Below are 25,592 nucleotides of genomic sequence, written 5' to 3'. Positions count from 1 at the left end.
CTATTGCAATAAAACATTGTAAAAGCTAAATTATGCCTTTAGCAGCCCACAGAGGTCAGGTCTTTTCTCATTGGCCTTTAACAGTAACCTTATGGCTAGAAAGACAAGCTTCTCACTGGGAAATCTGTGTGAAGGAAGTGAAGAGACACACACACACACACACGGCCACACCCAAGTGCCACAATTCCTTTTTGTCTGTATTCAACAACATCCTAACTCCAAACAAATTCACATTTAAAGTCATTCTTTCATATTTTTTTTAATGCTTTATTAAAGCACACTTGCTTGTGGCACAACCCAAGACAAAATCCACAATTTTTAGCTACATAACAGTCAGTCATTGCCTAGAGCGTTTGTTAATTCTTACTGTATTTCTACTTCAAATAAAGCATTTTCATACTTCTACAGATAAGCTGCCATAAGCTATTCAGGAAAAGATAGTGGAGTAGATTGCAGCTTTAATTGCATGTGCGTGGTGTAAATATGAAGGTCTTTGTTTCTTTAGCAGTCCATCCACCCATAGTTTAACAGAACACGAATCACTTTTCTCCTTGGATAGTGGTACTCTGTCTGCCTGGGTCCATATGAAAAGTACAGGTAACCTAAAATGGGACATATTATCATTAGGTTCACCCCAAATTATTTAGAAGAACAGGAAAATAGGCTACTGCCAGTGTGGAGGGAATTTTCACCATCATTACCTACCTTGGTTCTCAAATGCAGCGTCCACTTTGTAGCCAATCCCCGGGAATCTTCTGTAAATTAATCTCGGGTACCCACCGTCCATTTTGCCCCTCCTTTCATTGAAGCTACGACAAAACCAGGAGCATCCATTTACCACACTCATCACCACATGATGTCTGTCTGTATCTGGCTTCAGGCTGTTTGTGTTTTGTCTAAATGATACTCACCTCCAGTATTTGGTTTTCACAAAGAAGAGGGTCCTGCCTGTGAACGATATATGAATAGCAGCGTCTACCTTGGTAACAGAGGGGGTTGGTAACAGAGGGGGGGAGGCCGAAGTCGCTGAGGGGTTTGGGATAACCAGGCACCACAGTGTTTCCTCTGATACCCCAGTAATGATCCCCTGTGAGGTGAAAGGGTAGAGAGAAAGTTGCTATTCTGTTCCTTACTGTTCCCTGCCTCACTTATTGCTTCTTGAATGTTTAATTAACAAGGAAGATCAGGTAAGAACAAAGTACATTTTTGGGAGTATACATTCTGATTTAGTTTTGGTCTTATATATGGTAACTATAAGCTAATTTTGTACCCTCAAAGAAGAAGCTAATGTCACGGCTCTTAAATTCGTAAGCAGCATCGACATGGTTGATTCCAGGCCAGGCAGACTGAATTTTCCTCTTGGTGATGCCATCCCAGTAGCCACTCTTCTTCCAGAAATATCTTACAGAGACACAACAATATTCCAATGGTAAGTATAAGCAGAAATAACATCAAGAAAAAACTATTGCTTTGTTAATGTGTGCATCTGACTTTCAAAATAAAGGCTCTATCTGACGGTTATGGAGGAGCTTGCTGTCTGGAACTCATTTTACTTCAAATAACACATCAGTGTCTCACCCATTTTTAAAGAAGTAAAGATCGTTCTGCATGGAGGTGGCAGCATCGAAAACCAGGTTCCTGCTGCACCTCTCTGGAGGAAGCTCTGGTGTGGGCTCAGGCTCTGGTTCAGGTCTAGGTTGTGGTTTGGGTTTAGGTTTTGGAGTAGGTTGTGGTTTTGGCGCAGGTTCAGTCGGTTGATCTGGTGTTGTTCGGGCTCCTTGGAGAGAGGAAAAAAGGCAAAGAAATGGCATTGGTAAAGATTTTCTGTAGAAGAGAGAGTTGATGGCTAGGAAAGTGCTTTCATGAAAACGTATATGCATCTGAAAAATGAATGCAGCTCCTCTATAGATTGAACAGTTCTAACTGTCAGTGTATGAATTGGCTGGGTTCTCACCATATATAGCCTGCACTCCCAGTTTGTCGTCCTCAGGCAGCTTGTAGTCCTGTGTGTTCACATAGTGGTAGTTGGGATACATCAGGGCCGTCTTGACCTTAGAGTGGGCTAATCCCAGAGCGTGGCCAAGCTCATGGGCAGCCACCAGCAGCAGGTTGGTTCCTGTATAAACACACAGATAAAGTTAGGATGGGGCCATGAGGGGACTACAGCCTAGTAATTCTTCAACTATGTATCATCAGGCGTATCATCATGATAACACCGTTTCCTTAACGCGTGCACCTCTTGCGGTTAGACTCCACTGCTCATCATCATCAAAGTGGGTGTCACCCCCTCGGCCCTCTCCGGGAGAGAATGCATGGGCCAGGACCCCATTCTTCCCATCGAAGGGAGAGAAGTCTCCATGGTCTGGTTTTGAGAGGAGAATAATATACCAAGAAATGAAATGAAATGTTTTTCTGAATGGGACTGAAGGCATTGCGTTACTCACCTCCAGTCCCGAACAAGATCATGATGTCAGCGGTGCCGCTGTAGATCTGCTTGAAATCCAGAGGAATGATGTCGCTGTAGAGTTGGAAAGCCTCGGCTATGGTGGCATCCACATCGCTTCTTCTCAAGGTTGGCGTGTACACAGTTATCCTAAGGCAGTTTGAGAGAAAAAAATGGCTTACAAGTCCCTACAGGTGTGCTTGATTGTGCTTTATGTTCTGATTGACTGCTTGCAGGCTCGTACTGCACTTTGTCATCATCATCTGACATTGGGATCTTGTCTGTCTGAGGGTGTTGTGTACCTGTATGTGACCTCATTCTTGTCCCAGTGGGGTCGGCCATCAAAATGACCATATCTAGCCACATCTGTGAAGCCGCAGCGGGGCTGATCCATCGCCTCCATGGTTTTGGAATCCAACTGGCCCGTCACCTCCAGTCCAAAAAAGTCCTGCATTTTCCTAAGGGTGTCCTCAAAGGAATCTCGAGCGCTGCGCCTGTTGCTGTTGGGAGCGCTGACGCCCACGTCGGAGTAAAATGTAGACAGATATCTCTGGACAAAGAAAACGGAACATTCTCATATGCAGATAGCACTTTCAAGATAAACATGAACCATCAGCAATTGAGGAATTTTTTCCGGAAGGACCATGTGAAATTTAACATATGATATCAGCTATAATGTGCTCCTCAGACTATTTGCTGACATTTGCAACATTTTTGATAAAGATACTTCAAAAAGTTGGAGAGTGACGTTTGATCAAAATTACCCTGAATTTTATTTGGGAAAATCTTCCAGTAGATAATATTTTTCCATGTCCGAAGAGCCTTCTTAATACTTGATTATTGGTTCAAAAAGTCCATCATGTGTTTATTTTAACCCACTACAGACAAATCCACATTAAAGATTTGCAATTTCTCTGCATCACATGATTGAGTGACAGTGACTCAGATTAAGTGCTTTGAATACAGACAGGTATACTTCCAGACATAGCTCCATCTTCTTTCCTGTTTAGACAGTGACTGCTGTCAGTCTTAACAGTATCAAAATAAAGACAAGCAAAACACGACTTCAGCCAAACCAATCATCTTGAGGTAGGCTATATTCCATTTCTGCAGAAGATATGTTCTTTAACCCAATTTTCAACCCTTATGTTAAATGCTGTAAAGCTGAGTGTGAATGGCTGTGATGATTTTCAGTGACAAAATATTTCTGCAAGAAATGTCTATTTCATGTTGCAAAATTAAAAAGGGTGCAAACTTTTTTTTTTTTTTTTTACGTGCTTGAGGTGCATCGAAGGGCATCGATTTAATAGAATCACAGAGAAATATTTGCATGTTGTTCTCTCTCAAATATTGGTAAAAGCAACAAATCATAAGGAATTACAGCTTCAAGGAACACTTCTATGTATTTTATGTTTACCTGGGCTTTAGAGATCTCTTTTAGGCGGGAAGGTGTGTTGGGAGCAGCTGCGCAAAGTGCTACAAGCACCGCTGTCGTCAAGGTTTTCACAGCCAAAGCCCCTTCCATGATTCCCTTTTTCTCCTGCAGGGAAGAAGGAATTATTATCCTGAGTCCCTGCTAGATACTTATTCTTCCTCTCTGGCTCTGCTCAGATGAAGAGGTGCAACGGACTGGCTGGTCATTCCCTGAAACAATCCATATTATTGTTTGGGATGTGAGCTAAACACCTGGGGTAAAATACATGATTGGGCGATAAAACATTCCTGCAAGTGTCTGAACAGGCCCATTGAGGACAACAGGAGATGGATAATAACTGTAGGGATGAGAGAGGATATGGGAGGGGGGGCGGGGGGGAGTTAACATGAGGTCAGGACAGGTAGTGCCAGTTGGAGTAGCTCCTAGGACACCAAAGAGTTGCCCAGTCTTGTTTCTATCAGTCAAGAAGTATTTCTATTTTTTCTGACTTGGAGAAAGTTGTTTGGGACTTTATTTCACCTTGCTACTCTTTGTGTTCTCGCCTCAACCATAGAGCTTTTGCGCATCTGCAATCATTTCAAAATAGTTTTTTCACTCAAACTACAGTAAGAGGAGAGATCATACTTCTCTTTTTAGCCACTTTACACTTGACTTTCAGTTGATTTTAAAATTTCTTTAATGTATTTGGGACCACCATCACCATCTACAGCTTGAGAGCTGTTCAGAAAGGCTCCGTCTGAGTATCAGTCTTGACTGTGTTGCTCAATATAAGTTACATAATAATTTAGGAAAGAAAAAGAATCAAAAGTCCTGCTGTCACTCAGTGAAACTGCAGACATGCAGATAACATGTAAATGGAGAGCTGATATGTTCGAGAAACACCTAAAAACACCTTATGTTAAAGTGAAATATTAAATATTAATCCTATTCAGGCCTACTCCATATAAGGGAGGAACTGAACTCCAATTGGACTATGTTCAATTATAAAATATGTAGGATTGAGTGGACCTACAGGTGCTGCCTCCAACCTTACATTAGAGATGTGCAGCAAACTACACACATGGCAAGTATTCCCAATGGGAAAGAAGATGTAGGCTTTGTTTCAATGTAAGATGAGTTTTTATGCAAATCCAAGTTAGATAATGCTTTGAAGGACGGGTAAGAACAGGTACAGTTAAGCAACAGAGATCAGAGAACAGCAGAGAAGTTTTCAGTCCTGCACGGGCATGAGAAATTAAGTATCATCAAGTCAGTGTTTCATTTTGAGAATTTAGACAGCATGTTGACACATTCCTATTTACAGCAACTGGGATAAGCAGATGCAGGGTGGAGAGAGGGTTACATGCAGCACAACATTCACAGCTAGAGGGAACCATCGTCAAGTTCACCACTGATCAGCTCCAATAGAGAAATATGGGAATAAATGTCTTGCTCAATTGAGCATTGACGAAGGTTGGTGAAGAGTGTTTTCTATTCTCTTTCTTTACCTGGATTTTCCTAGTTGATCTAGAGATTAGAACCAGTAACCTTCCTCCTCTTCTTTCTTCTTCCCTGTTGTGTGGCTGCTCCATCATACAGCTTCAGATGGACTGTTGAGTGGACAGTAGGGAGGGACAGAGGCAGAGGAAATAAGTTTATTAATTAGTAATACGTGTCAGTATTTATGTTTTTAGTTTTCATCTTGTAAAATTAAAAATAAAAAAATACAAAATAGATTCACTGATGATCTGTTGTTGAAAAAAAAAGTTCAGTGTCCCCAATTTAAGTGAGGTTGTCAGTGCTTAAAGAAATAGTTCACCCCAAAATGAAAATTCAGTCATTATCTAGTCACCCCCATGTCAAGCCCCTGTAGTTCCATCTCAGCCTTAAGCCAAAGTATTGAAGTTAGCAGAGCTTTTTCTTTTTACAGCATAAAATGTCCAGCAAATTTCTCCAAACAGCTTGTGCAGCCTAATCCAAGTGTTTTGAAGCCAAACAATTGCACTGTGAGTCCGAAAGTCCAACACTTACTTCATTATCTCCTATAATTTCTAGTGATGGAGGATTGACCCCAAAAGAGTTGATTCCTCAACTCCAACCAGCTTGAGAGTCAGATTCGCCTCTCAGTCGATGAAACTGACCAGATCTGACTCTTGGTATCTGTTGATTCAGCTTGATATACCAATGATGTTTCTGTCTGTGCACACAGGAACTTAGCAAAGACACTTCATTTGGGGATTTTTTTTTTTGTTAAGTGTTTTCCTGATTGATTCCATTATTCTGTTTTCCATGAGTCTCTAGAAGATGATGTGTCAGTGGGTGCAATAAGCACAGAAGACACAAGAGGGAGCGCTGAGGGCAAAAATAGGGTTAAGCTTGCAGACTGGTAATAGACATCCACTCTGGCAATGCCTTGTTACAGTAATGGAAGGAACTATGCTTAATGTGAAGGCAGGAATCATTTTGCCAAGATCTGCTTTGCCAGTGTATTACATGGTGCATAGCTATAGGAATTTTAAATCTTGATAAACAATTAAGCCAAGTAAAAGCAATGAAACCGTTTTCTATCAGGCTTCATTTTGACTTAATATAGTTTATGGATTATGCTAAACAGATTGTACAGAAAAAGACACATCCTTGTTATATCAGTCTGGTAGGGACCTGGATTTGAGGTAGATGATTGGTTTGAAGGACTCCTCTCATGTAATTGCACATTTTGCTGCAACAGATTTAAGGAGAATCAGTACAACATTTTGCATAGGCAGCATAGAACCTGTGTATTCTTAATCAATTTGATCCTAGAAGATCTCTACTGTGGTTAAAACTCCAATCAGAAACTGGTACCTATCGTCATTGCCTCTAGCAGTGTCCTACCATTTGCAAATTGATCTCCAAAGAATTAAACAGCATTCTACAATCCAAAATTGGTCCATTCCTACCTAGATATAGGAATCTATGAGGCCCTCTGATCTTATGCTTCTTCAAAAAGTATTTGTTTTGGCAAAGAAGTGTATTCTTTTTAACTGGATTATGGACATAACTTCAACAGTAACTTCGAGTTTTGCCTAGGGAGAGACAGTGTCAGATCTCAGGGCAGTGAAGTAACAAAATAAGAAGAAGACACACCTCACCATTATCAGGGGCCATATTTCAAGGTCGTTTTTAGTGTCAAGTGAAGTTTGTGACGTAATGACTTCAGTATATAATATCATATATCTTCACACAAATATAGCGCAACTGCTGTTCAATAAGGCATTATATATAAACAGTTCTCTAATTGAAAACATCTTTAGTATTATCATCTTTTACATCACTTTACCTTGTGAGTTATCATAACGCTTTATTTATATGTAATATCAGTACATTTTATAGAACGTCTTTCTGTATGTTTGTAACTAAATTACTGCACATTTATTCTGCTTCAAATTGGAGGATCGATTTTAAATGACTATGTTAGATATTTTTCATACAATACATATTAGAAAAACCCCAGTATGCTTGCTGAGCAAACCCTATTTGATTATATGAAACAACTTTTCTCCAGTAATGGCAAACAGTACATTTTCTTTAGATGTTTATCTTCACATGCAAAACAACAACAACAACAACACATTAAATTCTTATTAAGACAAATTTATTTGGAAATTTATATTTTTTTAAATACATACATACACTCATATCTAAATGAAATAAAATAAGAATAACAACAGCAACGTAGATCCAAATATATATAAAAAATAGGTTTACATAAATATGTGTAACAAGTAACTAGATTTGACTGAGACATTTGGACTCTCTGGAACATTCATTGTCATTCACAGTGGCTTTGTAAGCGACTAATGTAGTCAGCTGGTCTAGAAGTTAGTGCAGCGCAGGAAGTAGCTGTTCCTCAGCACGCGGTACAGCCTGCCGCTCCTCAGGCTGTACTCGAACATGAAGGGCCCGCTGTAGATGTAGGTAAAGCCTGGGGAACAAAGGCACACTGTTAAATACTGTGCTGGTCATAGGCTGATAAGGTACAGAGAGGGTTCCTATGCCCGAAACGCTGTGAACACCTTCTCATTTCCGTACATTTGACTTGGGGAACTCAGATGGGTTTTGAATGCCACTCACCTCTGTACTGGAAAGCTGCAGTCACCTTGCTGGTCAGGCCTGGGAAGGTCTGCTCCACCAGTTTGGGGAATCCCTGGTCCATAGTGCTTTTGGCCTCATCATAGCTAAAATAAACATAGACGTTAATTCAGCTACCATTCAGACACCAGGGTAAGTTCTAATAATACCTAACTCAGTCATGTGTAATTAACACCGGTTTGAACATACCTGTAGTATTGCCTGCCGACAAAGAATAATGTCTTGCGAGTCTCCTCATCGTAGAGGACAGCATCGACTTTCTTCACGCTCCTGGGCAGACCGATACTGGTGATTCTTTTGGGATAGCCACGCACAATATCATAGCCAGAGAAGGCCCAGACGCTGCGACCTGTAGAGGCATGGAAAGAAAAGAGTTATCAGCCAATGCACTAATGCAGACTTTGAAATGGTTACAGATTTAGGAAGATCATGACAACTCGTGCCTTTAAAGAGCATGACTCTGTCTGATTGGCGGCTCTCATAAGCGGCATCGATGTTGACAGGGGCACTGGGCCAGAAGTTGGTGATGAGACTCTGCTGAGGCGTCCTGCTCTGGGGGTAGCTACGCCAGAAGAAGCTGAGAACAGACAACACCACATGACAACTTTAATACATCAGCCACTTCTCCCATCTAGAGACAACAAACTCATTCTCAAGAATTCTGCTTTCACATTCTTGGTCTTTCAATGTCTAGCATACCTGTCTTTGAAGAAGAGCATCTCTCCTCGCAGGGTGGTGACAGCGTCCAGGACCATGGTTGAATCACAGGCATCGGGGGTGGTGGGGGCAGTGGGTTCAGGCACAACGGGATCCACATTAGGGTTCGGACCTGGAGGTCAAATCAAATCAGTCATCGAGTATTTAGAGAGGTCTGCGTCACTCAGCAACAAAGCCCAATCGCGAGAATGAAACTCGCATGACCTCCATAGAGATCAGTTTTGCGCAAACAGGCTACAGTGAACCAATCAGTGACTACTAACCATAGAGAGACTGGATGCCGTTGACGTCGTCCCGGGGCAGGACGAAGGTGTCAGGGTTTCTGAAGCTGTACACAGGGTACATGAGAGCGCCGGGGTCATTGGAGTGAGACAAGCCCAGGGAGTGGCCAAACTCGTGGGCTGCTACCATGAAGAGGACGTAGCCTGCGGCGGGGAAACGCAAAATTCCAGTTGTGTTACGGCTCTGCCGAGTGATGAGCAATTATCATGCCAAAATGCATAGCGACAGTGCAGGAGAATCCGCTGGGATAGTGAAAGAACTGTGAAAGAACTCACCTCTGTTGGACTTGAAGGTGAAGGTCTCATCTTCGTCAAAATGGGCGTCTCCTCCGATGCCGGGGGACGGGGCGAAGGCATGGGCAAGGGTGCCATCAGGGCCATCAAAGGGGTAAAAATCGCCATGCGCTGTAAACAAGAACAAAATCACGTCAGCTTTTGCAAATAGGGAAGAGCCAGCAGTGAAATTAGAGCGATTTAATGGATGCGTTGTATTGTATGTATTGGTGTGACAACTAACAGAGTGGGTTTCCCAAATGTATCTTAGAACTGAGACTGATCAGCTGTACTCCAATGTAAATCAAGGCACAGAAATAATTATAGTCGTTCAGGTGCTTCTTGGGAAACAACAACCAAGAAATGAAGCTGATATGAAGACAGTGTTTTAAACACTTTTTCAACTCAACAGGAATGATGTTGTGTTTTTGTTATGGTGAGTGATATATGTTATGTAATCTTGGCGTAAATGCCCCTTTTCCAAGCCATTTAAAGGATAAGTGTCATTGAAGCATGCACTGTAGAGTAGAGATGTCAACAAGGGATCCAGCCTATCTACTCTAGTCCTGCAAGATCAAACACTTATTGTCCAATAGACTGCTTTTCATTTGGGGCATAAAACTGCGACTTTGATGGGACAAGCGGGACGTTTTTTTTATGACCAACTTTTTATTGTTTTTTGATTTGATTTACCCCATGGGGGGTAGGAAGTGGACAAGCGGAAAGTTATTTTGTACTTACATTGGCGGCCAAAGGAGATCATGATGTCAGCGGTGCCACTATAGATTCTTGTGAATCTCAGGGGAGTCACTTTGGCCCAGACCTGCAGAGCTCTATCTATGGAGTCATCTACCTCAGACATGGACATGTCAGGGGTGTAGTTCTCAATCCTATAGGACAGAAAAACAGTCAAATATATAATAAAATAGTCAATTATATGTAATGTCTAAAATTTGCTTCTCTCTTGCGCTCTGTTTAGATCACTCACCTGTAGGTAAGGCTGTTCTTTTCCCACTTGAGGTTGCCTCCAAAGGTGGAGAAATGAGCAATGTTGCCATCTGGAACGCCACAGCGGGGCTTCTTCATCATCCCCACGGTGTCAGCATCCAACATGCCGGTGATCTGGAGGCCAAAGAAGCGTTGCATCTCGCTGAGCTTCTTGCTCACCTGGCTGATCCCCCGTCTGGCCACCGGACCCGTCTCCTGTGTCAGGTTGAAGAAATTCTTCAGGTAGCTCTGCAGGAAAGAACAAGGGTTAGATGGTTAATGTAACAGCTGCAGAACAGACATAGATTGCATGAAGGAAGAAGGGGAGAGGATCTGCATGTATTGTATGTTAACTACAGTACTTTGCAGTCACATAAGATCCTCATTTGTCTATAAGAATAAAACATTCAGAATTCGTAGAAAAGTTTCAAATGCACGCCTTGAACCCATCTTTACAGCAAAACAGTGAGAATACAGTGAGGAGACCTTACCTCTGCAAGAAGCTCATCTTCCACAGTAACTTGCGATATTGGCACACAGTAAACTGCGACTGCCAGGCTTAGTAGAATGCACAGATTGAAAGACTTCATGTTTCCTTGTCGAGTGCGACTTATGTTTTTGTGCTGGAGGCAGCTCCTTTATATACGCTGAGGACCGGGCGTGTTGAGCAACTACCTTCTTGAGTCAGTGAGTCAGGAAATATTCCATTTATGGACGGCAGAGGAAGTACGGCTGTGATTGCTCAGCCAACCAAAAAGTTTTCCATAACAAGACGCTGTAATTATGACATGACATGTTCATGATTGTTACATGTCACAGGCTTTGCTCTTGGATATTTAATGAATCATGAAGGTTATAGTAATCCCATGAATCCCCCATGAAAAAAGCACTACATGTATACCTTTTTATGATCCAATTGCAGATTTTGTTTTAAAAAAAGTATTTTGTGTAAGGTAAAAAATTGACTCTATTTCAACTAAGTGTATCTTAAAATCACTTTTTTCACTTATTAGACATAATATTTGATATAGCACTATAATGATAATATGTGATCGTAATATTGTATTAGATTGTTATCATTGTATATGATCTTATACTGAAACAACTGATTTTGAAAATTAACATATACCAGGTATTAGGTACTGCTCTGAAAGTATAAACTGATTGATTATGGAAGTTTGCATGTAGATGTTGATAATCATATTTGACAATTGAAGTGAATAATACCAGGGAGGAACTTAAACTCATACAGATGGCAATGGTAATGTGGATAATGCGGATAATGGATGTTAATAAGAATGTATGCAAGCTGCCCAGTACAACCACAGTGTTTCACTCTATTGCCTCTGAGCAATTCAACAGGAGCACTTGGCAGATACTTGCCTTGCCTAAAGATACCTTGACAGAATATTTATAATAAACAAAACAATTTTACCTGGGCACTTTATAAAGACTACCCGAAGTAAGACACTGGAGCACTTATTCAAGTCTGTACGTTTATTGCAGGAGGGTGATAGGAGAGTGGTTGCACACACATTTTCTTATGTCCATTCTTATTGTTATTTTCCATCCTTATATACATATGTAATAACATATAGCCAGTTTGTTGACCAGTGTTAGATGAAAACTACATTTTGGTCACTATTTTCTAGTGGTTAGGGTTAGGGTCTTGAGGAAGACATTTAGACTTAGAGAATATTTGTAATTTCATTTTTTTATTTGAACCTGTTTTTTAGGGTTGTTGAATGACATTCTTTACTCCCTCTACCCAGGTTTTTTCGAAGCCTTATGAATTGAAAGGTCTGACCCTTCACTCATGAGCTGTCTCCTCCAGCCCTCGGGCTACTGCCTCTTCTGGTGAGACAGTGATGTGCCCTGTGAGCAAACACAGACATACTGCCTCATGTCATTACAAACAAAAAGGCCTAGTTACCTTCCATGCCAAACTAAAACTCACCCATGCCAAAGTCCATCCAACCAGTTATGCGGTACTAGTATATGTCACTGATCAGTCATCATCACACTGTACGACTCATGATCCAGATCACAAAGTCAACAGCTAAGGCGATTACGTGCATGGATGTGAGTCACATAGGGATAATAATAATAATAGTTGTGCCTTCAGCATTTTTCTGGCAAAAATTCTGGTGAATTCATACCCACATTGAAGTCAATTTGTTCGGCAACATATTCAGAGGTGCTGTATTGCATAGAAAATGCTATTGTTTTTCACTTGATAGGAGACTGGTTGCATGCACATTTTCTTGTGTCCACTATAGGCTGTTATTTTCCATCCTTACATATTTGTAATATTGTATAACTAATTTGTAGACCAGTGTTAGTGGAAAACTACATTTTGGTCACTATGTCTTAATATTGGCGAGCAGAACTGTTCTGTCCTCGTTGCTCAATGTATTGTCTCAGATAAGTTGACCAACAACAGTGTCTTCAGCAACTCAGACAGGATAAGTGTGCTGTAATAAAAACAGTAGCACCATATTCCTTTGTAAGATTTATTTATTAATGAGAAATATTAGGTGTCTTAGCAGTTTTGCACTTAAAAAGTATGTGACCCAATGAACCACAAATCACCAGTGGTGCAAAGACAGAACCATAAAATACGTAGAATTAGAGAATTATTTTAAAAACACATTAAAAAACAATTTGCACCATCAACTTCAAAATCAACCACAACACAGAAAAAACTGCACTTTAAAACAAGGTACAAATGCCATTATTACAACACCGCACTACATATTACGTGCTCAAGTAATACTTTTAACCACTTCCTTGCATTATTCATCAGTTCCCTTCATCTATTAGAGAACTTGCGGTTATTGCTGGATATATCACACATACAAACACACACACACACACACACACACAAACACACACACACACACACACACACACACACACCACACAGAGCACATTCATCATCATTATCATCAACTACTTAGATTATCTTCTCCCCTTCATCATTGTGTCATTGTTTGCCTCCTCTTCACATTCCAGCAGATCATTAGCGGGCCTTATGGAGACGACACGTTTGAAGTTGGGGTCATATTTGTACTGGACATTCCCCTTGAAGAAGTACACAAATCCTGTTGGGAATGGGGGGTTATTATTCAAATATATACAATGTATCGGGGTGTTGAGGTTTGAGCATTGCTGAAAACATTAAAGGTGCCATGTGTAGCATTTTTAACATCAATATATCATTGTCAGATGAATTGTGATATATTGGTATAATTATTGTAAACAGATGAGACCATGGCTGAGACGTAGCTTCTATCTCATACCAGTGGTAATGCTAGTGCTAGTGTTTATCAAAATTCAGGCCACATTTCCCATAAAGTGGGCGGGCCTATGGATCAGGTCGTGTCCGTCCAGTTGTCTGTCAAACATGACATCTCAGGTGATATCTCTGACACCACTGGTCTGATTTTGATGAAAACTTGGGAGGATGAGGCATCTTTGTGCTGTGTTCCATTGGCTAAAATAACTCTAATTGGCCAAATGAGAGCGCTATAACTAAAGGTCAAAATTTAAAACTTTGAAAGGCCACAGCTGCTACAACAACTGTCCAATTTTGATAAAACTTGGAGTGAGGATGCATCTTGTAACTGATTGGTCCAAGGGGTGCCTGCATCATCTGTGGGGGACGACATGTTTCCTTGTTTTGTCTTTGGATTTACAGAGGAGTATAAACATGTTGGAAGTATTTTTTTCCTTCGGCCTTTCACTCCATCATTTCACCATTGCCAGAAACTCTGAAAGCTTTAGCTCTGTTTGTGCTAAAAGAACAGCGCCCTCTTCTTGTTTTGTGCTGTAAAAAAAAGTATCCCTTTGTGCTGTAAAGCAATCCAGCAGATTTAACATTAAATCCAACCTGGTGTCGCACAGTGTAAAATTCTGTGTTGAGGCTGGTAGAGGCTGTCAGTCTTCTCAACAATGGTCTCGTTTGTTTACAGTAATTATACTAATGTCTCAAAATAGATGTGTTAATAATCTATTGATGCTAAATCGTTGCATGTGTATGAAGGGGTCTTCCCTTCATATAAACTTCATATTGCTGTATAAGCTACCTTCGTATGAGACAGCTGCATCCAGGGGAGTGGGAGCCCCCGGCCATTGCTGGGCTACGGGTGTCGGGGACTCCTCCATCATGTTCTGCACCTCATTGTACCTAGATATCATACAGAGGGAAAAGTTGGTAGAGCACATATCTCTGTGTCTACATCTTCCTGCTGGAAGATGACATTTAATGCACATCATTTTATGAATCATTGTAAACTCCAGTGCCTGATCTGTCACATGAGGTAACCAAAGTTGTTCTGATCATCAGCCGAACACCTACAGTGGATGACAAATAACCCAGAAAATGATGGCAAGCTGTCCTGCATTACTCAGACAGGAAGCATGTACATCGTCATTAGACTGAAAATAGAGGAAATAATCTGGTCCCAGTTTAGTGTATCTATAACAACATATTTATGTTGCTGTTGCACGGTTATATGTGCTATCATAACCTGGCATTGAACTCACATGCGAGTGCATGATGATTATATGGAGAAGGCATGGGAAATGCGGAAAAAGGCATTGTATAAATTAAATGAGTAATTTATTTTGTATTGCCTTCTTCTGTGTATAATCATATGCTTTATTCACATAAAACAGTATTATGGAAGTTGTAACTTGTATAGTCATGGGGTTTGTGCTTTCATTCATTTATTCATTCATTCATATACTGTATAGTTATACATGATATAGTGCAAACAAAAATAAGGGGTCAAATAGATTTTGGAGACACTGCATAGATAATGCTGCAGTTAATGACATGATATCGAATTGAATGTAATTTTTATTTGAATCTAAGTTTGACTGATGATGTTTGCCTGATGATTACATTGTAAAAATGTTTATTTCTGGTTCTAATTGGCTTATAATTTGCTTATAATGCATCGCAATGGACTTCTAGTGAAGTGCTACCGGTCAGTCTGGGACGTCCTGTAAATCAGTGTGGGATCTTTAGTACCTCCAGCACTCATGGCCAGTGAAGAACACGGTGAGGCGGGCTTTGCGGAAGTGAAGAGCAGCATCGACAGACGTCACCCTGGGAGGGAAGCCCAGGTCGGAGATGTTCCTAGGGAAGCCCTCCAAGACTTCCAACTGCCTTACCACCCAGTACTGACTACCTGCAACAAAAACACTACTGTCTAATGTTCTTCGGCCCTATTTCATATCCACGAGACATTCAGTTGCCTGTTATTCAATGTATTCTTTTATTAGGACTTCATTAAGATACAAATACAGCTCATACTGCTCTTTGAGGATAGTACAGTACCTTTGAAAAACACCATCAGGTTTGCCTCCACATTCTGATAGACAGCGTCCAACAAGGGAGGTATGCTGTCTGGCCACAGGCTGCTTATCAGAGAGATTCCTATCTTGTCAAAATTAGGATGTTTGCGCCACATAAATCTGAAAAGACATGACAAGCTTTTCTTAATAGCTAGGTCTTCTGTATCCTTGGAACATAATTTTAGGGCCTAGACTCAGGTGAGGACATACAGTAAGTCCGCCTGTCACGTCACCCTAGATTATGTAGACATACTATAACACTACCTATCTTTGAAAAACAAGACCTCCTGTTGCAGTTCTGTTACAGCATCAAAGGACAAATCTGGGTCACATTTGTCAGGTGTTCTTGGCGGAGGCCTCTTCAAGGAGAGTGAAGAGAAATTGGGATTGATACCTGGAGGCAACACAAGGAAACAGTTTATAAAGTGCCTTTTGACAGGGACAATGGTAGGCCTGCATTTTGAAATTGAGCCAATTGTTTTTTTCCCCCACTTCAACAAAGTTTTACAGCCAGTGTCCAAGTTGTAACTGAATGATAGCAGTGACAGAAGTGTGATAGCAGTTGTTGGCACTTCTGTAGGTGTTGACCTTATAAGCTGCTTTCTGTCACCTGACTTTATTCTCTCCACAGTCAGCTGCATTGTAAGTACTGGTCACCAGTATATCTGGAAGGAATTATTAGATTTTGATGTCCAATCTCTGACAAAAGTTTCATAATTACAAACTTTAAATGTTTTTCAGTTAAAAATATTAATTTACAGTGACACTATTGTTTTATTTTACTTTTTTCTCAATAAATTGACACTGTTCGCTTGCCATGTCACAAATCACATACATATTTCACAACACCTTGAAAGTAAACTGACATATCAGCATACATGTCAATCAGCATACATGAAAGTCATATGCCGCTGTTATGAACCTGTTGTTTAGGCACAATAAATGAGTTATAAATTGGGTATTTTGTGACGCAACTGACTCTTCCTTATTCTATTTGGATCTATGTTGTGCAAACAGTTGTATCTATAACAAGCAGAAAAAAAAAAAAAAATTCAAACAGGCATCTATTGGAAACCCGCAATTATTTGCCAAAATATACACATTCATATACATATTTAAGACTCTGTGTGAACTGGATTTTTTCGTTTTTAAGTAAAGCTTTTAAGCTGGCAAGTCAGTTTCATATTCATTGCTTATGGTGCAACTCGCAGCAGTACAATGATGTAGAAGTCAAGATGTAGAAATCAGGATCTTGGTACTCTGGTTTTCAGCTTTGTCTCTCATCCCCCTGCTATGGGAGCAGACACACTTTATTTTTATCTACAAGAAATTACTGAGTAACTAGCAGGGTGTCACCATGTAATTACCTACTAATTTCATGCATTTTGTAAGTAACTAAGTGACACCAGAGTGACATACACACAGATTTTTTCATGGCTATTTTCAAGTTAAGGTAAAAGCAAAGGTAAAGATGGGGTTACGGTAGTTACACCAAAGAAAAACAGCAACATTTCTGAATCCAAGCAGTGAAATGGTAATGTTTTCCCTGAGTGGCTTACTGTTTTGGATGCGACCAGACTCACCATACATGTGCTGGACATCTTTGACATCTCGGAAGGAGAGCTGAAGGTCGGGTTCAGTGACAAAGTTGTATGATGGGTACATGACAGCTCCGGGGTCGGGGGAGTGGGGCAGACCGAGGGCATGGCCAAATTCATGTACCGCCACAGCAAACAGGTTGAAGCCTGATGCAGGGACACAAGTCTTGTAAGGGATTTTTGTTTGGAAAAACATCAAAGAAAGGTTTTAAAGCTGCACTAGGCAATTTTGCACATTATCGGCCCTAAATGACAGTGAGAGTTTTGAAACTTTGAAATTTAAGAATTTGAGTTCTCAGAAGTCAAGTAACATGTTTTACACCAAAGGATATCAAAGAGACGAGACAGAAAAAAGATCTAATGTTGGGTTGGCAAGTCCAGCTTTCTCTGGACAGGGTGCTCTGTTTAAGAAATGTTTTGTATTTCATTATTAAGTTTTGATTTGTCACTTGCTTTGGGTGAAGATTTCTCGCCACTGACCATACTTGACATTTGGGCAAATGGGGTGAATCTGCAGTATCTCAGTTATGGGGGATGGGATGTTCCTCTCTATTGCAGCCCCACTTTGTGACGGATGTATTTTCTCACAAAAGTCTTGCCTAGTGCAGCTTTAACTCAAAAGGAATGTTATTAGTTCAAGTTTTTGAGTTCAAACATAAAATGTCAACAACATCCTGAGCAACTTCCAACGCCAGTACCAGTGGCATTGAAGCTCCAGTCTTCATCAACATCAAAGTGGACGTCCCCTCCAATACCAATCCCAGGCAGGAAGGCGTGGGCCAGGATGCCTCCTTTGCCATCAAATGGCGAGCCGTCCTTATGGTCTGCAACAAACTTTTCCCAGTTAATCATGACATTCAACTAACAGTTGATGCAGGCTGTGTATCAGGATCATTGAGCAACATAACTGTGAAGGTGTTGTGGGCAGATCTGTTCTCTCTAGAGCTCACCGCCACTGTCGAAGGAGATAACGATGTCGGCGTCTCTCCTGCTCCTCTTGCGGAAACGGATAGGCGCAACGTCGGCCCACAGCTTCCACGCCGCCCTGAAGGCTTTCTGAGCCCGGGAGGCTCGGATGGTCGGGCTGTAGCTGGAGATCCTGAGGAACAAACACAGAATTTCACTAATCTGACATCAAATAATTTATCCTATTGATATGTTTAGCTCTCCGCTCCGTTGTTCTCCTAAAGCTGCACTAGGAAACTTCACATGTTGGAAGCCCCAAATCATGGAAACCCATTAATCATGTAATGTGATGTCAGTAAAATGCACCCTCTGACCTAAATATCCGTCTTTGTGTTTAGGCTGATGAGACGGGTGTGTTTGTACATAAAAATGTTGCCAATTGCAGCTTTAAATTCCATTAATAACCATTGAGAATGAAGCCATTGAGTTTAATGAAACAGATTTAAAGTTAGACTAATCATGGGCACTTTTTTACACACTGAGTAATTAAATGGGCATTATGTCTGTTCTAATGTTAATCACATCATTGTTGACTGCAGCTTTGGGTTTTGGCAGTCCCTAACTTGTAGCTGAGGGTGCTCCTCTTCCAGCGAATTGTCTCTTCGAATGCTTCAGCATCTGACAGACCGCAGCGAGGCCTCCTCATGACGGCCAGAGTCTCCTCGGTCAGCTCGCCACTTGCAGGCAAACCAAAGAAGCGCTGCATCTCTCGGACCTTAGCGCAGAGTCCGGTCAGCTGGTCTGCGCCGGAGTCTGCAGCCCTCCTCTGTCTCTCCGACTTGGGCTGGTAGCCATAAAAGTGCTTCAGGTAGGCCTGAAAACAGATAATTCACTCAGCATGCAGAATCAATTATTACTGCACTCAACAAAAAGGTAATGAATGCAAGCTGAGATGATGCTCAAGGTGTTGAGCATTTAATCGTGAGACACTGAATCTCATTTATCTTTCCTCTATTCTTCTTTCTGGGTCCCCTGAGGGTTTGACTCTATTTAAATTGTACCAAGCTGAAAAATAATCACAAGCTGACACAAGCATTGAAAACAATGTTGGGCAAGATGTTTGCTCCTCAATTTTTCAAATGATCAAGAGTTCATAAAATGAGTAGAGTCTTTACAGTAAACATTCCAAGCATTTTCCTTAAACCTTTAATAATAGAACTATGCACAAAGGTAGGTGCACTCATGTAATTGTAGGTGTCACCAACAGTCATATACAAGGGCTAAAGATAGCTTCTGACTTCTAGGATTATCACAGCTCCATAAAAATTTGCGCAATCATCTGCATAGCCAGATGTTCCACTTAAGTCCATGAACACCTACACTATGCGCAACAATGCAACTGTTGGTTGCTGTTGATGAAGTTCGAACATGATCGCAATTATGAAACATGTCATTCACCCAGGTTTTGTCAAAATCGTTTATTTAATGCTAATAGCCTATGGTTATAGCATACTGTATTATAAAGCGTCAGCATGCGCACCAGACAGGGATGATTTTGGTACCAATCCTCTCTTTGCATATTGGGTAAGGTGACCAATGGGCCAAACTCCAAAAAAGTCAGTGTAGCCCTTTAAGAGGTAGACAACAGAATAAAAAAGATTTACAAGAACTGTGCTGGTCTTATTCTGCTAAAGGATTCTTCTACTGATGATTTCACCATGAAAAAACAAAGATGCTGTGATCAGCAGTAAGCGTTTAGTGTGAACACTTAATCAACCAAGTCATTAGTAACTGCTGTGTGGCTATTGCAGTTTATCCTACTTTCCATGATTGCTGTCAGCTTATCTAGTAGATCACTTATTATCAGTGATATAGTGGTAAATACAAAGGTGGGTTAACTATGACCTCTAGTCAGTGAACAGCACAAGGCAGCAAACTTCAATATAAACAAAAATCAGTTTCAGGAAAGCATTTATCTTCATATCACTTACATCAGTTTGGCACCACTTACTGTGATGTATATGAATTTATTTCATAAAAATTTATGTCAGCCTAAAAACAGGTAGGTGGGCTTAACTTCTACGTCCCTACACACACACTTCTATATTTCCATTTATTCTGTAAGTGTAATATAGAAAAGAGGATAGAGATTCTATGATTAAGAGACAATGGGGACCATATATTTTGTTGTTGCCCAAAGTAACGCAGATCCTATCGATGGGTCACCAATGAGGTCACTGCAAGAAGCTTTTAGGGAATTCTGGCACTTAGCTGAACTAACATACCACCAACATACCTGAGCAAAGCACCAGCAGTAAAGCTGTCCAGAACAGATCTCCCATAAATAAAACAACGCTACCCCAGAACAAAGACACATAAATCTAGCAGTCTCGCTCATTCTTTCTTACCAGGGGTCACCTCCCATGCATCCACTGATAAATACCTCCGCAAACTCCAGTTCAGCTTCAGCCGGTCCAGCGCGGGCTTGCGCAGGTCGTTCCGGGGTTCGGAGGGGAAAGGTGCCGTGTTGGCTGGGCATCACGAGACAAATCAGAAGGCCCAGCCAGAGCATCCTCATGTTCGACAGGCTAGAGTCCAAGCCAGTCAGCCTCTATCTTTGAGATGTTCAGCTGGAGATACACAGGACTGAATGTAGAGCTGCAGCGGGGGCCACCTGGATCCCGCTGTTAATTATATGTGTGGCTCCGTGCACAGCGGGGTCCTCTTAAATCGCTCAACAAAGAAACACCAGACCTGTAACAGGGACTGCAAATATTTAGTTTACCCTTTAGCTTGTCAACAGAGTGGTTATCAGTGGTGGATTTGCATATTCGAAGTGCTGTGGAACAGTATGATGGTATGTTATGATGCCAGATAATTGAGGGGTTAAAAACCTAGATTAGCACTCAGATTGGGTCGTCGCCCATGGGCATAAAGCACTCAAATTCCCCTATGGAGATGCAGGAAAATGGATGCTTTATTTCGCTGCATCCTTTGTTTGTGCCTGCCAAATGAAGCAATTCACAGAAGAAATAAAATGATTATGATATTTAGATAAAGAAGTCAACTACACTTGAGCACTGATGTGGTCAGGAGGGTGCAGAGGGATTTAAAGTATGATGAATGATGATTGGGTTTGAAGATGATTACTTTTAAAGGTTATATCTTGTTCAGTGATTTATAGAATTGCTTTGATGGTACGGAATAGAAAAGTTTAGTTAGTGAAAAATGAGCAAAACAGTCTTTCATGTAGAGTTTGATATGGTGAGAATTGTTCATCGTGTTTCAAATGATGAAAGAACTCTAAGATAAAGGCTATTTGGGTTTCAAATGGGTTTTCAGTAGTCACATAGCACCACATAGCAGGAGCCATGGACATTATTTTCACTAAGGAATAGGATGTATAGACGGGTGGTTCCACAACGGTAGTGCAAAACTAAGAAAGACTCAATGGAGGCTTTATATAGCTTCAAAACAGATCTGAGACTTATAGACAGCCCAAAGGACGATAATAAAAGATCTTTATTGCTTGTGCTTTGGTGAAACATTTATAGTCCCAAGGATAAGCATGTACAAAGCTACTCTACACTATTCCAAAAAAATCAGGGTTGATTACTGCTTATCCGTCTAAGTTACTATTTGGCTACTGAAAATGGAAAGTAATAATTTATTGGTTACTTTTTAGATGACTTTCAGTTCCATGAATTAGCCTAAATAGTTTTTTATCTCTGAATACTGAATGTTTAGCATTTAGAAATTCAATTCAATCAGTTTAGTTGGTCATCGCTATGTATGAAGCGCAGTGAAAACCCCCAGACTCTGACAAAATAGGCGTCCCAGCAGTCGGCAGGAACTTTGGACACACAAGGCAAAATCCGAGATAAGTAAATATACAGCCCAACTCTTACAATAATGTGACTGACTCTCCCCACGCATGTCTTCTCTTATCTGAAGAATACACAAACTGCCTACACCTAGCAGTTGAACCGAAACCTACTGTAAACCTTAGACACTACCTACTTGAATGAGAAAACAAGGAAATGTCTAATTTTTTACACCACTTAGTCTGTAAGGTTAAAACAGGGCCTGAAATCCAGGCTGCTGATCCACCTATGCGACTTTTACTGTAATATACAGTAAAGTCTACAAAAAACTGCCAGGTGCTTCAGCAATGACATCAGAAACAGCAGCCTAGCCTCTTCCCTGAGACACTCAAAAGTGTTTTTCCTCCTGCTGATGTTGACTCTACAGCAACTTGGGCATTCCCAACATGAGTCAGATCCTAATTGTTGAGCTGTCTGCCAATATAAATCTGTGTTTACAGTTGGGACACCCACAACTTGTCAAACCTCACCTGAACCAGGACCAATACATGACCAACGCTGTGTGTGAACACAATCTAATCACCAGTTTCAATAGTGCGACTAATACTGACTCAACGGAAAGGTGGAAATTCTGGGCAAAACCTGCTAATGGGCCTCATTATGAATCTATTACACACAATAAAGTCTTGACACTGACTCATAGCGTATCTTCTCGCTGTCCCCTGAGGTTAAGAGCGGATTTAGTGTTCTTAATTAAGCCTGTAACATTGCACCGCTGTGCATAAAGTGTTGTGTGGCAATAACTGGGTGATGCTTTGGAGTCATAGTCCTCTCTCCCACACATAATATTCAGTTTTCAACATGGGGCAAATCATAATACATACTGCTCCCCCTGACCTTCAAACAGAAATCGTTTTCAATCAAGACTTAGGTATAAAACACATTATAATCATTTATCATTTCTTCATTATCAACAAAATCAGCATGAAGCCTCTCTACTGTATGTTTTGAACAGGTTTATGGAATCAGATATCAAAATCCCAGCTCTCCCTGCGGTGTTTCAACTCAACACAGGGAAAAGCTGACATGCCAGAAGACTCCAAAGGGGGATTTTTACAAATTGGTCACAAAAACAGGAATGGTGAGTCTTCCTCCTTTTCTCCATGAGCTGGAGGAACCGTAAAAACAGACTACTCAGCTGTGCCAGATGTGCAATCTGTGAGTGTTTTGAAAAGAAAACTTGTAGAATAGATTCAGCCAAAGCTCTCTCTTTTGTGCTATTGTAATTAACATTTTTTTTTTTTTTACATTTATTTATTGATTTTATACATTTAATACATTATACATAACAACTGAACCTTCCCCCAAATCAAACATATGGCAGTATATAAATAATAATAAAATATCACTTAAAAATAATTAATTAGCTAATAATCAGGTTAAAAAGGACAACAATTTACAATGGAAAGAAAAATTAAGTAAGTAAATAAATAAAATGAATAGAAAAAAAAAGAATACAATCACAACATAGAGCAGCATACAGCACACAATTCTCACAATAGATTAGTTATTTTCACTGTAATGTCACACTTCCAATGCCTCTTCAATGTCACAATTTTTAACAAATTCCAAAAACATCTCCCAAATGTTATAAAACTCAGAAGCTTTCTTCCTAACTATATAAGTGAGTTTCTCAAGATCCAAACTTGATGTTAAATTTTTCAACTAATGGCCTAGAGAGGGGCAACCCACATTCTTCCAACACGTTCCCACATTCGATTAATACCATCACCTGGCTTGTAGTAGACATAGGTCAACCATTTTTCTTTCTCTATTAGATAGAGAACAATTGTCTGGATAAATGCTTAGTATACACAGTTTAGGACTTAGAGGTAATGGAGAAGAGGTCATTTGAGAGATATAACGTATCACCGAACTCCAAAACATTTGAATCTCTCCACATTCCCACAAGCAGTGATACAAAGTACCTTGATAAATATTGCACTTATAACATGGTCAGGAATATTAGGATCAAATTGATTTAACTTCACCAGGGTAATGTACGATCTCATTATCCAATTATATTGTATTAATCTCAGTCGAGTATTGATGGTTTGTGTTTGGGCTTTTGAACATATTAAACCCCATTCTCTTTCTCTCTCATTCTCCTCTTTTAAATCTTGTATCCACTCCTGTCTCTTAGTTTCAGAGTTGTCTTTATGGTTTTCCACCATTATATTATATAATTGAGTAACCCGTCCTTTACTGAAACAATTTCCTGTGGAAAATATCTCCAGTGTGGACATTGGAGGTTGTTTCACTGAGTTCTTTAAGCGTGTCCAAATAAAACTTCTAATCTTCTGCAAATACTTGAAGAACTGTTTCTGTGGCAAGTCATACTTCACTTTCAGCTCCTCAAATGACATTAGATTGTTGTCTTCATAAAGATCTAGTAGTTTAACTATGCCCTTACTTAACCATGTTTTAAATCCCATGTCATTTTTAGCCGGGCTGAAGTGTTCATTACCCCAAATCGGTGAAAAACAAGACAACACCGGGGAGTCGCCCAGATATTTCTGTACTTCATGCCAGACAACAATAGTGTTTTTCACAAAAGGATTAACCATGTTTTTCCTTAATTTCTTAAAGGGAGCAGAGTATAAAAAGCTGTCCAGCGCCAAACCCCTTGAGGACAACAATTAAATTTGTAACCAGGGCAGATCAACCTCTTTAGAAAACCAAAACATTGCAGCCCTCAACTGGGCAGCCCAGTAGTACCATTGTTGTAATTAACGTTTTACAATGCATCTGTCTAAAGTGCAAGATACCTTTAGACCCACATGCTGTGTGTGTGTGTGTGTGTGTGTGTGTGTGTGTGTGTGTGTGTGTGTGTGATGCAGAGGTTGATGTGTTTACAGCAAAATGACGTTATTCATCAGGGAGATAGTAGTGAAATGTTTCTATAGCATACTGTACATCAAAGTCCTGCTGAAAATGACTTGACAGTGAAAGGTCCTGTGTGAATCCATAACTCTGACAGGCTCTCAGCAGCACGTATCAAACATTCAGCACTGATTGACTTCACCAAACAACTCTGATGTAAGAGATCCAAAGAGGAATGCGGTGTAGTGTATGTATGTACAGTATGTTGTGATTAGTCTTTGTCGAGACTTGTTCTCACAACACACTCAGACTGTGGAGCCGCACCATAAAGATGTCTACACCACACATCAAATTATACAAAAATGATTTTGCTTATTCATATAACACTGATTGACTTCTGGTGGCTTTTAAGCTCAAAGAGGTAATTTATAAAACTGAAAAAAATAAATAAAATGATATGCTCATGATATGACAACTGATGACTTCAAAATCAGCCAAGAAATTTGCAAACGAACCACCATAGTAGTATAACTCCTAACTCAGCATGTGCAAGCTTTTCCAAGTATTTCGCTTTTTTCCTCATTCCCAATATTCAATGTCAGAACAAGTGCAGCAAATAAAACGTAACACCCAACATGAACTCCAATTTATAATATATACATAATGCCTGATAAATTCAGTTTAATCAAATTTCAAAATAAAGGTTCTCCTTTCAAAATGACGTTTTTACATGGTTTCAGCAGTAAAAATGTAAAAAAAATGTTCGCTGCC

The 25,592-nt window shown here is 40.3% G+C and overlaps 3 protein-coding genes across 3 annotated transcripts; all 3 read right to left on the bottom strand.

Annotated features, from left to right (window-relative positions):
• Window positions 1-252: 252 nt before the first annotated feature.
• mmp30 (matrix metallopeptidase 30) lies at window positions 253-4,140 on the bottom strand. Its single transcript, XM_071515298.1, is given in 11 exon segments — window positions 253-602; window positions 706-809; window positions 912-1,009; window positions 1,011-1,087; window positions 1,271-1,401; window positions 1,579-1,777; window positions 1,955-2,116; window positions 2,237-2,362; window positions 2,445-2,593; window positions 2,746-2,993; window positions 3,861-4,140. Coding segments are annotated over 11 exon segments (1,503 nt in total). The 5' UTR covers window positions 3,969-4,140; the 3' UTR covers window positions 253-501.
• A 3,221-nt stretch (window positions 4,141-7,361) lies between these two features.
• Window positions 7,362-10,845, bottom strand: mmp13a (matrix metallopeptidase 13a). Its single transcript, XM_071515299.1, has 10 exons — window positions 10,738-10,845; window positions 10,248-10,495; window positions 10,001-10,149; window positions 9,263-9,391; window positions 8,969-9,130; window positions 8,688-8,817; window positions 8,432-8,565; window positions 8,178-8,337; window positions 7,971-8,074; window positions 7,362-7,821 (listed from the first exon to the last, which is right to left on the bottom strand). Exons 1-10 carry the CDS (start codon window positions 10,834-10,836, stop codon window positions 7,712-7,714), a joined length of 1,425 nt encoding a protein of 474 aa, XP_071371400.1. The 5' UTR covers window positions 10,837-10,845; the 3' UTR covers window positions 7,362-7,711.
• Window positions 10,846-13,207: 2,362 nt separating this feature from the next.
• On the bottom strand, window positions 13,208-20,653 carry LOC139641065 (collagenase 3). Its single transcript, XM_071515301.1, has 10 exons — window positions 20,558-20,653; window positions 18,738-18,988; window positions 18,159-18,307; window positions 17,907-18,032; window positions 17,194-17,355; window positions 15,875-16,004; window positions 15,594-15,730; window positions 15,285-15,444; window positions 14,335-14,435; window positions 13,208-13,350 (listed from the first exon to the last, which is right to left on the bottom strand). The coding sequence occupies exons 1-10, from the start codon at window positions 20,651-20,653 to the stop codon at window positions 13,208-13,210; spliced, it is 1,455 nt and encodes a 484-aa protein (XP_071371402.1).
• Window positions 20,654-25,592: the final 4,939 nt, after the last annotated feature.

Source organism: Centroberyx affinis, unplaced genomic scaffold (genome assembly GCF_046629955.1).
Source record: "Centroberyx affinis isolate AG114_WGS23_722 - 3 ecotype Tasmania unplaced genomic scaffold, CSIRO-AGI_Caff_v1 ptg000336l_1, whole genome shotgun sequence".
NCBI lineage: Eukaryota > Metazoa > Chordata > Actinopteri > Beryciformes > Berycidae > Centroberyx > Centroberyx affinis.
Note: the sequence above shows the minus strand (reverse complement) of the source record. Positions and strands in the feature narration are given on the sequence as shown.